Raw genomic sequence first — 20,419 nt, forward strand, 5'->3', positions numbered from 1 at the left:
TTAATCTAGAGAGCAGCTTTTTGGTGAATCAATAAGTGTTTAGTATTGGAGATGAAAATGCTTTATTTGAAACTGCTCTGGGCTGAGAGCCAGAGTGTTGTTTGTGCTGTCATAACTAATATGCAGTAAAGTGACACAGAGTCGAGTGATCCTGGTGACAATTACACTCTCAGCCTATTGCGGACAGTCTGAGCACTGATGGAGGGATTGTGCATTCCTGGTGTAAGTCAGGCAGTTGTTGATGCCATACCGTACCTGTCCCTCAGGTGTGATGCTCGGATGTACCGATCCTGTGCAGGTGTTGTTACACGTGGTCTGCCACTGCGAGGACGATCAAGCTGTCCATCCTGTCTCCCTGTAGTGCTGCCTTAGGCGTCTCACAGTACGGACATTGCAATTTATTGCCATGGCCACATCTGCAGTCCTCATACCTCCTTGCAGCATGCCTAAGGCACGTTCACGCAGATGAGTTGGGACCCTGGGCATCTTTCTTTAGGTGTTTTTCAGAGTCAGTAGAAAGGCCTCTTAAGTGTCCTAAGTTTTCATAACTGTGACCTTACTTGCCTACCGTCTGTAAGCTGTTAGTGTCTTAACAACTGTTCCACAGGTGCATGTTCGTTACTTGTTTATGGTTCATTGAACACACATGGGAAACAGTGTTTAAACCCTTTACAATGAAGATCTGTGATTTGGATTTTTAGGAATTATCTTTGAAAGACAGGGTCCTGAAGAAGGGACATTTCTTTTTTTGCTGAGTTTATGTAATCATACATATTGCCAGCCAGTAAATACATGATTTAAATAATAAAAGCAGAATCTAATTAATATTAATAAGCTAACCCCATCATGGTTAAGGCTAGCCATTCTTGTCATATGATAATGGTATTTGGTCATATGATTATGGCGGTAGTGAGAGAGAGAGCAACACCCATGTTAAGGCAGGGAGAGGACGAACAGGTCATCAATTGAGAATTTTAGTTTGAATTCTCTATCTGTTTAACTACTCACCTTTGCTGACTGTAGCCCAAGTGCTATAACAAAAAATGTATTTCCTACATTCGGATTTCATTTTGTTGTCATGGCAGGAGTCAGAGACAGGCAATAGAGTAAGCGAGAGAGAAAGAGAGCACCACCCATGTTTAAGCAGGGGGAGGACTAACAGGTGAGAATTTGGAATTTGAGTTATAAGGCAAAGAACTATCGTCTCAACTCCCCATGTTTGCTGACTGTAGCCCAAGTGCTATAACAAATGTTGTTGCTTGCATTCTGATTTAATTTTGTTGTCATGGCAGGGGTCAGAGACAGGCAATAGAGAGAGCAAAAGAGAGCACCACGTGTGTGGTCTGGTAGCAGGAGTGTTTACCTGTGTGCATGGTCTTCTAAAAGTCAAGTGGGATTACTGTAGAAAAATGATCTACAGCAGACAAACACTCACACACACATGCATCTTGGTGCTATGCACACTGTGAAATTTCGCATAATAGATATCTGACTTTATCAAAATTGGATTAGATTTTTCAAATGATTTGTTGGTCTGTGTAATCTGAGGGAAATATGTATCTCTAATATGGTCATACATTTGGTTCGGAAGTGCAGCTAATTTTCCACATAATTTTGTGGGCAGTGTGCACATATCCTGTCATCTCTCGAGAGCCAGATCTGCCTATGGTGGCCTTTCTCAATAGCAAGGCTATGCTCACTGAGTCTGTACATAGTCAAAGCTTTCCTTGATTTATGGGTCAGTCACAGTGGTCAAGTATTCTTCCACTGTGTAGTATCTGTTTAGGGCTAAATAGCATTCCAGTTTGCACAGTTTCCCTGGTTAATTATTTTCAATGTGTCAAGTAATTATCTTTTTGTTTTCTAATGATTTAGTTGGGTCTAATTGTGTTGCTCAGCACGCATCAGCTTGCTGAGGGAACTCTTCACTTAGTGTATCTCTCTGTAGGTAATTGCTTTGGTATGGAAGGTTTGGGAATCGCTTCCTTTTTGGTGGTTTTAGAATTTAACGTCTCTTTTCTGGATTTTGATAATTTGCGGGTATCGTCTTAATTCTGCTCTGCGTGCATTATTTGGTGAGGATGTTTTTGCAGAATACTGCATGCAGAGTCTCAATTTGATGTTTGTCCCATTTTGTGAATTTTTGGTTGGTGAGTGGACCCCAGACCTCACAGAGTCTCAATTTGATGTTTGTCCCATTTTGTGAATTTTTGGTTGGTGAGTGGACCCCAGACCTCACAACCATAAAGGGGAATGGATTCTGTAACTGAGTCAAGTATTTTTAGCCAGATCCTAATTGGAATGTTGAATTTTATGTTCCTTTTGATGGCGTGGAAGTGCCTTTTTGTCTTGTCTCTCAGTTTCTTCACAGCTTTGTGGAAGTTACCTGTGGTGCTGATGTTTAGGCTGAGATAGGTATAGTTTTTTGTGTGATCCAGGGCAACAGTGTCGAGATGGAATTTTTGTATTTGTGGTCCTGGTAACTGGACCTTTTTTGGAAAACCATTATTTTTGTCTTATTGAGATTCACTGTCAGGGCCCCGGTCTGACCGTGTCTGTCCAGAAGATCTTGGTGCTGCTGTAGGCCCTCCTCGGTTGGTGACAGAAGCACCAGATAATTAGCAAACAATTTGACACCCAGATTCTAGTAGGGTGAGGCCAGGTGTTGCATACTGTTCTAGTGCACTCGCTAATTTGTTGATATATATGTTGAAGATGTTTAGGCTCAAGCTGCATCCCTGTCTTATCCCACGACCCCGTGGAAAGAAATCTGTGTGTTTTTTGCCAATTTTAACTGCACACTTGTTATTTGTGTACATGCATTTGATCATTTGTAGGTTTTTCCCCCAACACCGCTTTCCATCAATTTATATTGCAGACCATCATGCCTAGTTGAGTCAAATGCTTTTTTGAAATCAACAATGCATGAGAAGACTTTTCTGCTTTTATTTTGGTTTGTTTGTCAATTATGGTGTGCTGTCTTATGGTAATATCTCTCTCTCTCTCTCCCTCCCTAATTCCCTCCTTCCCTCCCTCACTCCCAAACACATCAACATATCACTACTTGCCGTATCTGGATTCTTGTATATTATTGTCTAAGTGTTTGCTGTTATATTTAAATATAGATGGGATTACAGAGCCAGTAGTAAACAATAGGAGTATATGTGGCACGTAGCTTAGTGGATAGAGGGTTCGAAAAGCATTAAAGGTTCAAAATATTTTCGAAGTGCCCTTGAGAAAGGACACTTAACCCTAATTTGCTCCAGGGGCGCCGTACTACTATGGCTGACCCTGTAAAACAACACATTTCACTGCATGTATCTGGTGTATGTGACAATAAAACATCAATATAGGAGGAGTTGTATTGTTTTATTGCAGTCTTTGATCGTGTGAAGCAGCAAACAGTGATAGTAATGAGTGTTTTGAACACTGTCTCCCTCATCTCTAAAGATTGTGTTATCACACACACTCCTGCTGTGAATGTTATTCTGAGCAACGCCCTGGAGACACACGAACACACACACCGTCTCCGTAGTGTGTATTGACTGTGGATAATGAGCACCCGAACACCTGTGGTGTCATTCATGCATCTACACTCTGGCACAGCAGGCAACTCCAAGGTGGTCTCATTCACATTGTTCTCATTGTTAGCACTCTTAAACTTCAATAGCATTGTTGGCTAGCATTGATACTGTCATTCAGTTGTCTTATCAACCTCTAGTGACAGAGACAGAAAGAGGGACAGATGCTCCAGTGCATTCACATAGAGTGACAGAACAGGGAAAGTCTCTGTTGCTGTCACCTAGGTCTGACAGTTGAGAGGCAGCCAGGGGCCCCATGGGGGCTGGGGGGGTTTGAATAATTGAAGTTGGGGGTTGCAGCTATGGGTTGGCTTGGTAGGTGGGAGCTGAGGGTGGGGGATGGAAGTTCTGTGAGTGTGTGTAGGCAATTGATGGGCAGGTGATTAGGAAATAGGGGGTAGGGGGTTGGTGGGATTTTAAAAGGTTTAGGGGGAATTGGTAGTTGCTAACAGGCTCAGGTTTAGGGGGAGGGGTTAAGTGGTGGGTGAAGAAGGGGGGCGGGAATCAATGACACTGGTTCTATACTGGTCTCACCCCCTTGACCGCTTCCATCTCTATTACATGGCTAGCAGGCAGAATAATTTTAATGTTATTTTTATTTCACCTTTATTTAACCAGGTAGGCCAGTTGAGAACAAGTTCTCAATTACAACGGTGACCTGGCCAAGATAAAGCAAAGCAGTGCGAGAAAAAAACAACACAACACAGAGTTGCACATGAGATAAAACAAAAGTACAGTCAATAACAATAGAAACATCTATATACAGTGTGTGCAAATGGAGTAAGGAGGTAAGGCAATAAATAGGCCATAATAGCGAAGTAATTACAATTTAGAAAATTAACACTGGAGTGATAAATGTCCAGATGATGATGTGCAAGTAGAAATACTGGTGTGCAAAAAAGCAAAACAAATGTAATAAAAACAATATTGGGATGAGGTAGGTAGTTGAATGGGCTATTTACAGATGGGCTGTGTACAGCTGCAGCGATCGGTGAGCTGCAGAGAGCTGCTCAGATAGCTGATAATTTGCAAATAAATTCAATTAAAAATCCTACAATGTGATTTTCTGGATTTTTTTTCTAATTTTTTCTGTCATAGTTGAAGTGTACCTATGATAAATTACAGGCCTCTCTCATCTTTTTAAGTGGGAGAACTTGCACATTTGGTGGCTGACTAAATACTTTTTTGCCCCACTGTATAAGTCTCCAACTTCAGCTATTTTTGCAATTCGTTCCAGTCAAGATACACAAGGATGTACAAACAGACACACACAAGTGGTGTTCAGGGTCAGGAGATGTTATCCTGCTGAATGCTGGTCTTCAGGTCTGAGCCAGAGATACTCAAATAGGAAAGAACACGCTCTCTCTCTTTTCTCTCTCTCCCTGAACTCTCCTGGGTAGCTAAATCACTTGCTACATTTAGTAAATGTATATTTAGACTGGAAAGTTGGAGTTCCTCTTTCAAAACAGGATGTTATTTGGGACAGATTGGTTTCCCATCCAGCCCCAGAGTGTGTCCCAAATGGCACCTAACATAGTGCACTACTTTTCTCCTATTGGTGCTATTTGGGACACAAGGCCTGTTTTACACATTTGGGACACAAGCCCTTCTTTCCTTAACCGGTTCTCCCTGGAGCTCATATTTGGGGCAAAATAGAAGATATTGCATTAAGGGAGCTATATAATATCAAGTGCCCCAAATTGCACCCTGTCACTGAGCACTATGGGCCCTGGTCAAAATTACTGCACTTAATAGGGAATAGAGAATTTCTCTCTCCATAGCCCCTTTCTGAAGGATACGGGTATTGATGGGGTGTGAATTGTTCTGTAACACCATTCTGTGTCTTCCATAGGCCCTTCCTGCTGCTGCCGCCCCTGATGGAGTGGATGCGAGTGGCTATTGTGCACGCTGAGCACCGCCGCAGCCTATTGGTGGACAGCGATGATGTCAGACAGACCGCTAGACAGCTCCTCCCAGGCATGGACTGTGAACCCAGACAGCTGAAGTAAGAGAGAGAGCAAAAACACACACACATACACACACACACACACACACACACACACACACACACACACACACACACATACAGTTAAATAGATAGCAGAGATGCAGGTAGCTCACTCTCAGACTTGTCCAAAAAGAGTGCTCTTTGAAACACACTCCTACATGCAGGGCTCGAATTGAGAGGGTGTGCGGGGGTAGGCCATACCCCTTGTTAGAAAAAAGGCAAAAGCCACTTATTAGCTTAAGATTTTTTTACATATCAAAAATCTCAGAAATCCCTAGCAAAGATGGAGAGGAGGGAGGGAGAAAAGGGGCAATTGTGGCAGCAGTAGCCGATCAACATACACCTTACTATGTTCCTAGTGGCACAACGGTCTAAGGCACTGGATTGCAGCGCTTGAGACGTCACTACAGACCCTGGTTCGTTCCCAGGCTGTGTCACAACTGGCCGTGATCGGGAGTCCCATAGGACGGCGCACAATTGCCCAGTGTCATTAGGGAAGGGTTCAGTCATTGTAAATAAGAATTTGTTCTTAAACTGACTTGCCTAGTTAAATAAAGGTGAAATAATGTGTGTGTTACATAATGTGTGTTACACACACACCGCACTCATAGCTTAGTTTGAGCAGAACATCATTGGTCAGGCAGCAAGAGTGCACAGCTCAAACAATTGGTTGTCATGTGGTGCAGCTCACAGACGAAAAATAGCGGTAGGTTATTTAAATGTAACTCGTTTCGCATAATTCATAAAAAGAAATCAGTGATTTGTATTTCCTGCAACTTTCTGAAGAAGTAAGGCCTGTTTGTGTGTGTTGTGTAGCCAGTTAGCATGCCAATTGTTTTTTCCATTAAGATTTATAGCCTATCAATCGGGTGGTCATTTGTTTTTGCAAACTCTGCCATCATATGTACAATACTGTACATTGTACAGTACAAAAACAAAGCCAGACAAATAAATGGTCTCTTGCTGGTGTACAATTAAAGGGCAGATACAGCCTCCAAAAAATGTTTTTGGGGTATTTTTCCAAGACCTCAAAAGTGGTTGCCTGATGTGGTTTAAAGTACCACAAGACGATGCCCAGAGATTACTCATGATGTTGGACAATGACTGAAGTCATTAAGTCATCATATTAGTCAAAGTATGATATATACTGAACGAAAGTATAAACACAAAATGCAACGATTTCAAAGGTTTTACTGAGTTAGAGTTCGTGTAAGGAAATTTAAATAAATTCATTAGGCCTAATCTATGGATTTCACATGACTGGGCAGGGGTGCAACCATTGGTTGGCCTTGGAGGGCTTAGACCCACCCACTTGGCAGCCAGGCCCACCCACTGGGGAGCCAGGCCCAGCCAATCAGAATCAGTTTTTCCCCACAAAAGGACTTTATTGCAGACAGAAATACTCCTCAGCACGGAGAAGAAGCTGGATGTGGAGGTCCTAGGCTGGCGTGGTTACACGTGGTCTGAAGTTGTGAGGCCGGTTGGACGTACTGCCAAATTCTCTAAAATGATGTTGGAGGCAGCTTATGGTAGAGAAATGAACATTTTAATTCTCTGGCAACAGCTCTGGTAGACATTCCTGCAGTCAGTATGCCTACTGTACACTCTCTCAAAACTTGTGACATCCGTGACAAAACTGCACATTTTAAGGTGGCCTTTTATTGTCCCCAGTACAAGGTTCACCTGTGTAATGATCATGGCTTTTCATCAGCTTCTTCATATGCCACACCTGTCAGGTTGATGGATTATCTTGGCATAGGAGAAATGCTCACTAACAGGGATTTAAACCAATTTGAGAGAAATCAGCATTTTAATGTTGCGCGTGCGCTCCTTGTTAAAGAAGATGGCCCCGTCGTAGGCCACAAAGCACGTGCCGTCAACACGATGTGGGAGTTTATAGGTCGTAGTCAGGCGGCCATTTTTCCAGAAGGACTTATACAAAAATAAACTAACAAAGTAAAACAAGGTCGTCTGATAAATGCGAAATGTTATGTCTGCGATATTTTATTTTGACTCATAAAACATGGGATGAACACTTTACATGTTGCATTTATATTTTTGTTCAGTGTGTTTGGGCTTGAAGTAGGGGCTTCTGATTTTTTTTAATGTCAATGCCTTGTGTTTCCCTCTGATATGACGTGCTAATACTTTGTGGGCTACATTTCTTTTCAGGGATGGGTTTTCTTTGAATGTTATCACCCACCAGCATGTTTATTAATCAGAAACACCTGCAAATATCTACCTCTTCGTGAGTCACAACTGAGCCAAACAGATTTTCGCCATAGCCTACACTTGGCCACCTGAGCCATAGAGCAAATTAAAATAAGGGGTGCAAAACTTGTGTTTTTGCAACTTCCATTTTTTTACCAGAAAATGTACAGAATCCATTGTCTAATTTTCACTTATTCTTGAGCTAGTCATTATTGATATATATATATATATATATATATATATATATATATATATATATATATATATATATATATATATATATAGTGGGGCAAAAAAGTATTTAGTCAGCCACCAATTGTGCAAGTTCTCCCACTTAAAAAGATGAGAAAGGCCTGTAATTTTCACCAAAGGTACACTTCAACTATGACAGCCAAAATGAGAAAAAGAAATCCAGAAAATCACATTGTAGGATTTTTTAAGAATTTATTTGCTAATTATGGTGGAAAATAGGTATTTGGTCAATAACAAAAGTTTATCTCAATACTTTGTTATATACCCTTTGTTGGCAATGACAGAGGTCAAACGTTTTCTGTAAGTCTTTCACAAGATTTTCACACACTGTTGCTGGTATTTTGGCCCATTCCTCCATGCAGATCTCCTCTAGAGCAGTTATGTTTTGGGGCTGTTGCTGGGCAACACGGACTTTCAAATCCCTCCAAAGATTTTCTATGGGGTTGAGATCTGGAGACTGGCTAGGCCACTCCAGGACCTTGAAATGCTTCTTACGAAGCCACTCCTTCGTTGCCCGGGCAGTGTGTTTGGGATCATTGTCATGCTGAAAGACCCAGCCACGTTTGATCTTCAATGCCCTTGCTGATGGAAGGAGGTTTTCACTCAAAATCTCACGATACATGGCCCCATTCATTCTTTCCTTTACATGGATCAGTCATCCTGGTCCCTTTACAGAAAAACAGCCCCAAAGTATGATGTTTCCACCCCCATGCTTCACAGTAGGTATGGTGTTCTTTGTATGCAACTCAGCATTCTTTGTCCTCCAAACACGACGATTTGAGTTTTTACCAAAAAGTTACATTTTGGTTTCATCTGACCATATGACATTCTCCCAATCTTCTTCTGGATCATCCAAATGCTCTCTAGCAAACTTCAGACGGGCCTGGACATGTACCATTCACTAGGTCACTCACCCCGTGTGGTTCTGGGATTTTTGCTCACCGTTCTTGTGATCATTTTTTTGTGATGACTTCGTCAACCATTTTGAAAAGAAGGTCGACGACATCCGATCCTCGTTTGCTAAGTCAAATGACACCGCTGGTTCTGCTCACACTGCCCTACCCTGTGCTCTGACCTCTTTCTCCCCTCTCTCTCCAGATGAAATCTCGCGTCTTGTGACGGCCGGCCGCCCAACAACCTGCCCGCTTGACCCTATTCCCTCCTCTCTTCTCCAGACCATTTCCGGAGACCTTCTCCCTTACCTCACCTCGCTCATCAACTCATCCCTGACCGCTGGCTACGTCCCTTCTGTCTTCAAGAGAGCGAGAGTTGCACCCCTTCTGAAAAAACCTACACTCGATCCCTCCGATGTCAACAACTACAGACCAGTATCCCTTCTTTCTTTTCTCTCCAAAACTCTTGAACGTGCCGTCCTTGGCCAGCTCTCCCGCTATCTCTCTCAGAATGACCTTCTTGATCCAAATCAGTCAGGTTTCAAGACTAGTCATTCAACTGAGACTGCTCTTCTCTGTATCACGGAGGCCCTCCGCACTGCTAAAGCTAACTCTCTCCTCTGCTCTCATCCTTCTAGACCTATCGGCTACCTTCGATACTGTGAACCATCAGATCCTCCTCTCCACCCTCTCCGAGTTGGGCATCTCCGGCGCGGCCCACGCTTGATTGCGTCCTACCTGACAGGTCGCTCCTACCAGGTGGCGTGGCGAGAATCTGTCTCCTCACCACGCGCTCTCACCACTGGCGTCCCCCAGGGCTCTGTTCTAGGCCCTCTCCTATTCTCGCTATACACCAAGTCACTTGGCTCTGTCATAACCTCACATGGTCTCTCCTATCATTGCTATGCAGACGACACACAATTAATCTTCTCCTTTCCCCCTTCTGATGACCAGGTGGCGAATCGCATCTCTGCATGTCTGGCAGACATATCAGTGTGGATGACGGATCACCACCTCAAGCTGAACCTCGGCAAGACGGAGCTGCTCTTCCTCCCGGGAAGGACTGCCCGTTCCATGATCTCGCCATCACGGTTGACAACTCCATTGTGTCCTCCTCCCAGAGCGCTAAGAACCTTGGCGTGATCCTGGACAACACCCTGTCGTTCTCAACTAACATCAAGGCGGTGGCCCGTTCTTGTAGGTTCATGCTCTACAACATCCGCAGAGTACGACCCTGCCTCACACAGGAAGCAGCGCAGGTCCTAATCCAGGCACTTGTCATCTCCCGTCTGGATTACTGCAACTCGCTGTTGGCTGGGCTCCCTGCCTGTGCCATTAAACCCCTACAACTCATCCAGAACGCCGCAGCCCGTCTGGTGTTCAACCTTCCCAAGTTCTCTCACGTCACCCCGCTCCTCCGCTCTCTCCACTGGCTTCCAGTTGAAGCTCGCATCCGCTACAAGACCATGGTGCTTGCCTACGGAGCTGTGAGGGGAACGGCACCTCAGTACCTCCAGGCTCTGATCAGGCCCTACACCCAAACAAGGGCACTGCGTTCATCCACCTCTGGCCTGCTCGCCTCCCTACCACTGAGGAAGTACAGTTCCCGCGCAGCCCAGTCAAAACTGTTCGCTGCTCTGGCCCCCCAATGGTGGAACAAACTCCCTCACGACGCCAGGACAGCGGAGTCAATCACCACCTTCCGGAGACACCTGAAACCCCACCTCTTTCAGGAATACCTAGGATAGGATAAAGTAATCCTTCTCACCCCCTTAAAAGATTTAGATGCACTATTGTAAAGTGGCTGTTCCACTGGATGTCTTAAGGTGAACGCACCAATTTGTAAGTCGCTCTGGATAAGAGCGTCTGCTAAATGTCTTAAATGTAATGTAAATGTAATCATTTTGACCCCACGGGGTGAGATCTTGCGTGGAGCCCCAGATCGAGGGAGATTATCAGTGGTCTCCGAGAGCGTAATCATAGCCTCAAGCTCATTACCATAACGCAACGTTAACTATTCATGAAAATCGCAAATGAAATGAAATAAATATACTGACTCTCAAGCTTAGCCTTTTGTTAACAACACTGTCATCTCAGATTTTCAAAATTTGCTTTTCAACCATATCAAAACAAGCATTTGTGTAAGAGTATTGATAGCTAGCATAGCATTAAGCCTAGCCTTCAGCGGGCAACATTTTCACAAAAACAAGAAAAGCATTCAAATAAAATCATTTACCTTTGAAGAACTTCAGATGTTTTCAATGAGGAGACTCTCAGTTAGATAGCAAATGTTCAGTTTTTCCAAAAATATTATTTGTGTAGGAGAAATCGCTCTGTTTCGTTCATCACGTTTGGCTAACAAAAAAACCCGATAATTCAGTCATCAAAACGCCAAACTTTTCTCCAAATTAACTCCATAATATCGACAGAAACATGGCAAACGTTGTTTAGAATCAATCCTCAAGGTGTTTTTAACATATCTATTCGATGATATATCATTCGTGGAAGTTAGGTTTCTCCTCTGAATCACATGGAAGAATACTTGCAGCTGGAGATTACGCAATAATTGCAACGGAGGACACCAAGCGATCACCTGGTAAATGTAGTCTCTTATGGTCAATCTTCCAATGATATGCCTACAAATACGTCACAATACTGCAGACACCTTGGGGAAACGACAGAAAGTGTAGGCTCGTTCCTGGCGCATTCACAGCCATATAAGGAGACATTGGAACACAGCGCCTCAAAAATCTGGCTCACTTCCTGTTTGAAGTTTCATCTTGGTTTCACCTGTAGCATCAGTTCTGTGGCACTCACAGATAATATCTTTGCAGTTTTGGAAACGTCAGATTGTTTTCTTTCCAAAGCTGTCAATTATATGCATAGTTGAGCATCTTTTCGTGACAAAATATCTTGTGTAAAACGGGAACGTTTTTTCATCCAAAAATGAAATACTGCCCCCAGAGTCTCTTAAACCATTTACATTGAAGATCTGTAAAGTTATTTGGATTTTTACGAATTTTGAAAGACAGGGTCCAGAAAAAGGGACGTTTTTGTTTTGCTGAGTTTATTTACATTGCATTCGGAAAAGTACTCAGATTTCCAGATTTTGTTACGTTACAGCCTTATTCTAAAAAAATAATCATCATCAATCTACACACATTAACCCATAATTTCAAAGCAAATTTATAACATATAAAAAACCATATAACTTATTTACGTAAGTATTCTGACCCTTTGCTTTGTGACACAAAATTGAGCTCAGGTGCATCCTGTTTCTGTTGATCAACCTTGAGATGCTTCTACAACTTGATAGGAGTCCACCTTTGTTCAATTCAATTGATTGGACACGATTTGGAAATGCACACACTTGTCTATATAAGGTCCAGTGCATGTCAGTGCATGTCAGAGCAAAAACCAAGCCATGAGGTTGAAGGAATTATCCATAGTGCTCCGAGACAGGATTGTGTTAGGGCACAGATCTGGGGAAATGTCTGCAGCATTGAATGTCCCCAAGAACACAGGGACTTCCATCATTCTTAAATGGAATAAGTTTGGAACCGCCAAGAATCTTCCTAGAGCTGGCCGCTCGGCCAAACTGAGCAATCAGGGGAGAAGGACCTTGGTCAGGGAGGTGACCAAAACCCGATGGTCGCTCTGAGTTCCAGAGTTCCTCTGTGGAGATGGGAGAATCTTCCAGAAGGACAACCATCTCTGCCGCACTCCACCAAGTCTCTAAATGATCGAGCATCTCTGGGGAGAACCTGAAAATTGCTGTGCAGCGACTCTCCCTATCCAGCCAGAGCTTGAGAGCATCTGTGCCAAGCTTGTAGCGTCATACCCAAGAAGATTGGAGGCTGTCAAAGGTGCTTCAAAAATACTGAATCAAGGGTCTGAATACTTATGTAAATGTGATATTTCAGTCAATAAAAAGTAAATAATTAAGCAAACATTTCTAAAAAAAAAACATTCTTTGTGATTATGGGGTAAGACATTTAATCCATTTTACAATAAGGCTGTAACATAACGAAGTGTGGATAAAGTAAAGTGGTTTGAATACTTTCCGAGTTCTACGTATATAAATATTACATTAGAATATCCACATTCAAAAATATCACATTCAAATGCAAAATTATAAAATTCTAATACAATTCTGTTGGCACAGAAATCGCTCCATATGCTCCCCCGTCGCCCCAAAACTGCTTTGATTTGTGCAGCTAAACGACAAGTGAAAATTCAAGGAACTTGTTTATCTGTTTGTGGCGCTGTTATTACATTCGTATTGGTGTTTCGTGTCCAATGACCTCACGGTGTCGTAACATGTCATTTGTGAAGTGCATCATTTGCAAAGTAATTGTAGCCTATCCTTTCACTTCCCCTGTGAGAACCATGAGCATGGGCTGACTTGGCTTTGCTATTCCGCCTCAGAAGCATGTCTCTTTTGGGCTCCCGAGTGACGCAGAGGTCTAAGGCACTGCATCTCAGTGTTAGAAGCGTCACTACAGACCCCCTGGTTTGAATCCAGGCTGTATCACAACCGGCCGTGATTGGGAGTCTCATCGGGTGGCGCATAATTGTCTCAGCGTCGTCCGGTGTAGGCCGTCCTAGTAAATAAGAAGTTGATCTTAACTGACTTGCCTAGTTAAATAAAGGTGAATTTAAAAGCATTTATGAAAGATGCTAAAACTTTGGACATATCAATAGATGGTGAAGTCAAAGATAATAGTTTCCATCTGCTGCGAAAATTTTCATAAATCCTGGTGTTGTAAAAAACAAAACAAAAAACAGCAACAGACAGTCCATGTTACACTATATAGAATTGCAGGAAATTAACTTCAAAAGAGCCAAAATATCCTAGGGGCCCCAAATTAATTGTATGGTAGTCTATTTAATTTACAGTTTAAGTCGGAGGTTTACAAACACCTTAGCCAAATATATTTCAACTTAGTTTTTCACAATTCCTGATGTTTAATCCTAGTAAAAATTAACCTGTTTTAGGTCAGTTAGGATCACCACTTTATTTTAAGAATGTTAAATGTCAGAATAATAGTAGAGCGAATGATTTATTTCAGCTTTTATTTTTTTCATCACATTCCAAGTGGGACATAAGTTTACATACACTCTATTATTATTTGGTAGCATTGCCTTTAAATGGATTAACTTGGGTCACACTTTTCAGGTAGCCTTCCACAAGCTTCCCACAATAACTTGGGTGAATTTTGGCCCATTCCTCCTGACAGAGCTGGTGGAACTGAGTCGGTTTTGTAGCCCTTCTTGCTGGCACACGCTTTTTCAGTACTGCCCACACATGTTCTATAGGATTGAGGTCAGGGCTTTGTGATGGCCACTCCAATACCTTGACTTTGTTGTCCTTAAGCCATTTTGCCACAACTTTGGAAGTATGCTTGAGGTCATTGTCCATTTGGAAGACCCATTTGCGACCAAGCTTTAACTTCCTGACTGACGGCTTGAGATGCTGCTTCAATATATCCACATAATTTTCCTACATCATAATGCCATCTATTTTGTGAAGTCCACCAGTACCTCCTGCAGCAAAGCACCCCCACAACATGATGCTGCCACCCCCGTGCTTCACGGTTAGGATGGTCTCCTTCGGCTTTCGTCCCTCCCCCTTTTTTCTCCAAACATAACGATGGTCATTATGGTCAAACAGTTCTAGTTTTGTTTCATCAGACCAGAGGACATTTCTCCAAAAAGTACGGTCTTTGTCCCCATGTACAGTTGCAAGTCTGGCTTTTTTATGGCTGTTTTGAAGCAGTGGCTTCTTCCTTGCTGAGCGGCCTTTCAGGTTATGTCGATATAGGACTCGTTTTACTGTGGATATAGATACTTTTGTACCTGTTTCCTCCAGAATCTTCACAAGGTCCTTTGCTGTTGTTCTGGGATTGATTTGAACTTTTCACACCAATGTATGTTCATCTCTAGGAGACAGAAAGCGTCTCCTTCCTGAGCGTTATGACGGCTGTGTAGTCCCATTGTGTTTATACTTGCGTACCATTGTTTGCATTTATTTCGAATTTATTTATATAGCCCTTCTTACATCAGCTGATATATCAAAGTGCTGTACAGAAACCCAGCCTAAAACCCCAAACAGCAAGCAATCCAGGTGTAGAAGCACGGAGGCTAGTAAAAACTTTCTAGAATGGCCAAGCCTAGGAAGAAACCTAGAGAGGAACCAGGCTATGAGGGCTGGCCCTTCCTCCTCTGGCTGTGCCGGGTGGAGATTATAACAGAACATGGCCAAGATGTTCAAATGTTCATAAATGACCAGCATGGTCCAATAATAATAAGGCAGAACAGTTAAAACTGGAGCAGCAGCACGGCCAGGTGGACTGGGGACAGCAAGGAGTCATCATGTCAGGTAGTCCTGGGGCATGGTCCTAGGGCTCAGGTCCTCCGAGAGATAGAAAAAAAGGGAGAAAGATAGAATTAGAGAGAGCACACTTAAATTCACACAGGACACCGAATAGGACAGGAGAAGTACTCCAGATATAACAAACTGACCCTAGCCCCCTGACACATAAACTACTGCAGCATAAATACTGGAGGCTGAGACAGGAGGGGTCAGGAGACACTGTGGACAGAGCCAAACAGGAAGGATATAACCTGTTTGTGCTTTATCTGGGTAGCCGGAAAGTAGAGCATTGCAGTAGTCTAACCTAGAAGTATCAAAAGCATGGATACATTTTTCTGCATAATTTTTGGACAGAAGATTTCTGATTTTTGCAATGTTACGTAAATGGGAAAAAACTGTCCTTGAAACGGTCTTGATATGTTCGTCAAAAGATCAGGGTCCAGAGTAACGTCGAGGTCCTTCACAGTTTTATTTGAGACGACTGTACAACCATCAAGATTAATTGCCAGATTCAACAGAAGATCTCTTTGTTTCTTGGGACCTAGAACAAGCATCTCTGTTTTGTCCGAGTTTAAAAGTAGAATGTTTGCAGCCATCCACTTCCTTTTGTCTGAAACACAGGCTTCCAGCTTGGGCAATTTTGGGGCCTCGCCATGTTTCATTGAAATGTACAGCTGTGTGTCATCCGCATAGCAGTGAAAGTTAACATTATGTTTCCAAATGACATCACCAAGAGGTAAAATATATAGTGAAAACAATTAGTGGTCCTAAAATGGAACCTTGAGGAACACCAACATTTACAGTTGACTTGTCGGAGGACAAACCATTCACAGAGACAAACTGATATCTTTCCGACAGATAAGATCTAAACCAGGCCAGAACTTGTCCGGTTAGACCAATTTGGGTTTCCATTCTCTCCAAAAGAATGTGGTGATCGATGGTATCAAAAGCAGCACTAAGGTCTAGGAGCACGAGGACAGATGCAGAGCCTCGGTCTGACGCCATTAAAAGGTCATTTACCACCTTCACAAAGTGCAGTCTCAGTGCTATGATGGGGTTTAAAACCAGACTGACGCAGATTTAAAGAGGAGTCCGTAATTTGCTTTCTCATGATCATGATCTTTTCCTCAAAGAAGTTCATGAATTTATTACTGCTGAAGTGAAAGCCATCCTCTCTTGGGAAATACTGCTTTTTAGTTAGCTTTGCGACAATATCAAAAATACATTTTGGATTGTTCTTATTTTCCTCAAGTAAGTTGGAAAAAAATAGGATGATTGAGCAACAGTGAGGGCTCTTTGATACTGCACAGTACTGTCTTTCCAAGCTAGTCGGAAGACTTCCAGTGTTGTGTGGCGCCATTTCTGTTCCAATTTTCTGGAAGCTTGCTTCAGAGCTCGGGTATTTTGTGTATACCAGGGAGCTAGTTTCTTATGACAAATGTTTTTAGTTTTTAGGGGTGCAACTGCATCTAGGGTATTGCGCAAGGTTAAATTGAGTTCCTCGGTTAGGTGGTTAACTGATTTTTGTCCTCTGACAGCCTTGGGTAGGCAGAGGGAGTCTGGAAAGGCATCTAGGAATCTTTGGGCTGTGTGAGAATTTATAGCAGAACTTTTTATAGCATCTCTAGGAGACAGAACGCGTCTCCTTCCTGAGCGGTATGAAGGCTGAGTGGTCCCGTGGTGTTTATACTTGCGTACTATTGTTTGTACAGATGAACGTGGTACCTTCAGGCGTTTGGAAATTGCTCCCAAGGATGAACCAGACTTGTGGAGGTCTACAATTCTTTTCTGAGGTCTTGGCTAATTTGTTTTGATTTTCCCATGATGTCAAGCAAAGAGGCACTGATTTTGAAGGTAGGCCTTGAAATACATCCACAGGTACACCTCCAAATGACTCAAATGATGTCAAATAGCCTATCAGACACTTCTAAAGCCATGACATAATTTTCTGGAATTTTCCAAGCTGTTTAAAGGCACAGTCAACTTAGTGTATGTAAACTTCTGACCCACAAGACATCTGATACAGTGAATTATAAGTGAAATAATCTGTCTGTAAACAATTGTTGGAAAAATGACTTGTCATGCACAAAGTAGATGTCCTAACCCACTTGCCAAAACTATAGTTTGTTAACAAGACATTTGTGGAGTGGTTGAAAGATGAGTTTTAATATCTCCAACATTAGTGTATGGTAACTTCCGACTTCAACTGTATCTTGATGAACAATAATTAAAATAAGCCCAAATGCAGGCTCCGGTAAACATTTTTGACTTTGACCAACTAACATTTCCTGCATATCTATAGAACTTATTTGGTCTTTCACAATAGCTATTGTAAGTTTTCTAATTCCTTGCAATATGCTAACATATAGGGTATTAGTGTGCTTCAGTCAGCAAGATCACTACTGTTATTCTCCACACTTATTCTACTTTCCACTTTTATCCCAGTTTTTCCGGTGCAACTACTTGTTTTAATCTACGTCCTGGACAATGTAGTAAGTCATTTTTTAAAAGGTCTATTGAAATGCCCTTTGCCTCAAATTAAGTTGTCAAGTTTTGAATGTTCATTTCCTCCTGACCCTGTAATCTGATTGGTCGTGGCAGTAAACACTGATACTGCTCGCTGCACACATCTGATTTTGGAACAGTTTTGCCTTTTTGATCACAATGAATGAGATTATATTGACAGAGGAGACCTGATCCTACAGTAGATCAGCTGATGGAGGAAAGGCTTAAAGATATATCTCTCACTTATATTTTGCTTCTGTCAAATTAGCTAGTTAAATCATCAACACATTACTTTATCAGTCATCAAAACTTTATTTCTGTCCCTTTTAAAAGGTCTCAGCCTAGTTAGATTAACACCATATGTCTAGTCTAGACATCATCCTCCTCAAATAAACATTGTTAAGGTAAACTTGTTAAATAAACATTGTTAAGGTAAACTGCTCCACCACATTAGGTGGTTGATGAACACTGACTAACCTAACCCTAACCTTTTTCTCCTCCATTTGTCTCTCCCATCCTCTCTTTCTGTTGTCCTTCTTCTTTTTCTTCATCTTCTTCTGTCTTTCCCCCTTCCCGCTGTTTCTCCCCCAGGCCTGAGTGTTGTTTTAGTTCTTTCAGGCGTCTGGACTCCAAGGCGGCCACTGATAAGTTTCACTTGGACCTGGGCTTCCGCATGCTCAACTGTGGACGCACCGACCTGATTGGCCAGGCCATCGACCTGCTGGGGCCTGACGGGGTAAACAGCATGGATGACCAGGTATTGAGAGAGAGTGAGGGGTTGAGCAGGGTGTGTGTGAGGTGGGATTGGGGGGTGCTGTGTGTGTGTGTGTGTGTGTAATGTGTGTGTGTGTGTGTGTGTGTGTGGTGTGTGTGTAATGTGTGGATGTGCTCATTTTGTGTGAACTCAACTGCTGAGTTGAGGTCTAACGTGCTGCAGTTGGTAGATCATATTCTAAACAAAGCATTACATCCTCTGTCTCTCATTCTCTCTCTCTTTCTCTCACTCATTCTCTCTCTCTCTCTCTCTCTCTCTCTCTCTCTCTCTCTCATTCTCTCTCTCGACCTCTCTCTTCCCCTCTCTGCAGGGTATGACCCCTCTAATGTATGCGTGCTCAGCGGGAGATGAAGCTCTGGTCCAGATGTTGATTGATGCCGGGGCCAACCTAGATGTGGCGGTAAGGCTTTTTTTCCCTGCTCTGATTGGTTACTCTTGAGCAGGGTTTCTGGTAGCCGGTAAATGCCAGCTAAGTGTACCCGAATTTGACAAAATTAGAAAAGATTGTATTGATTATCCCCGTTTCTCCGAGACGGAATTCTTTCTCCAAAGCAGAGTAAAGACGGCCTCAAGATCACGCCTTCTTGAAGACAAAGAAACAGGGCTGTGTATCATGCGCAATTGTTGCATTTCAGTTGAGCTTATTGTGTAGCAATTGGAAACTAAACATTGCCAACTATTCACGTGGGAGAGTTACAATGTTGCATTCACTAGGCAGCTAACTGCCTATAGTAGGGAACAGAGTTGTTATCAATAAACTACGTATATCACACAAGAAACAAGTGATGACCCAAATGATAGTTGGGGTCGTGACTTTTAACCTGCTACGTTAATTATTCTAACCTGCTGCGTAAAGTCAAATCTGATGTTAATTTGACAAGGGCCATGACCGGCTGGCCCAGGTGTACCTCAGTAGAATGTGCTGATTGAAAGTCACTCTGAATAGGACTAAGACTAAAGGCTCGATTCAATCCGTATCGCTGAAGGTCTCGCCACAATGCAGATCTTCAACACGATATATTGAATTGAGCCCTAAATTAAAAATGTAAAATTGCAGCTGTGAGCAATGCATTACATTAAACATCTATCATGACATTGATACCTAACCTCTTCTCCCTCTCTCTTCTGCCCAGGTTCCTGCCTGTTCTTCCAAACAACCCTCTGTCCACCCAGACAGTCGCCACTGGGCGGCTCTTACCTTCGCTGTGCTGCACGGTCACATCTCTGTGGTGCAGGTATGAATGACTGAAAAGACAGTTATTAATTGGCACACCTTATGTTGTTCCAGATGAAGAAAGGGAACCCCCCCAAAAAAATGTTTTACTTCAAAGGCCTGGATTCAATCCAATGCAGATTAGCAATTTGCACACAATGATATACTTTTAAAGACAATTTTGAATGTACAATTTTCTATGTTCATGGAGATCATGTTCGGTCTAAACGCTACAGATATTGGCACAGGCAGAAATCACCTTTAAAAGTGAATCTCAGTACACAGGTTTTTAATTAAGCAATAATGCCTAAGGGGGTGTGGTATATTGGCCATATACCACAAGACCTAGAGGTGCCTTATTGCTATTATAAACGGGTTACAAACATCAATAAAATAGTAAACAAAGGTTTTTGCATCATACCCGTGGTATATTGTCTAATATACACATTTCAGCCAATCAGCACCCAAACTACCGCTTTATAATCTGCATTTTTTGGCATCCCGGCCTTATGTCTTTTTTCACAGAAACACCTATCATCATTTTGCCGTGGTTTGCTTCACCTTCTTCCACCTCAACAGACAGGGTGTATACTGTAGATTAGAAT

At 42.5% G+C, this 20,419-nt stretch overlaps 1 protein-coding gene across 1 annotated transcript in view; it reads left to right on the plus strand.

Annotated features, from left to right (window-relative positions):
• The window catches only part of abtb2b (ankyrin repeat and BTB (POZ) domain containing 2b), a 150,653-nt gene that overhangs the window by 118,238 nt on the left and 11,996 nt on the right, over positions 1-20,419 (plus strand). Inside the window, exons 4-7 of the mRNA XM_029668830.2 lie at positions 5,434-5,586; positions 18,418-18,583; positions 18,912-19,001; positions 19,735-19,836. Coding sequence (XP_029524690.2) covers positions 5,434-5,586; positions 18,418-18,583; positions 18,912-19,001; positions 19,735-19,836 — 511 coding nt within the window. The remainder of the gene's footprint in view (positions 1-5,433; positions 5,587-18,417; positions 18,584-18,911; positions 19,002-19,734; positions 19,837-20,419) is intronic.

The sequence above is a fragment of the Oncorhynchus nerka genome, linkage group LG9a (assembly GCF_034236695.1).
Source record: "Oncorhynchus nerka isolate Pitt River linkage group LG9a, Oner_Uvic_2.0, whole genome shotgun sequence".
NCBI classification, from domain to species: Eukaryota; Metazoa; Chordata; class Actinopteri; order Salmoniformes; family Salmonidae; genus Oncorhynchus; species Oncorhynchus nerka.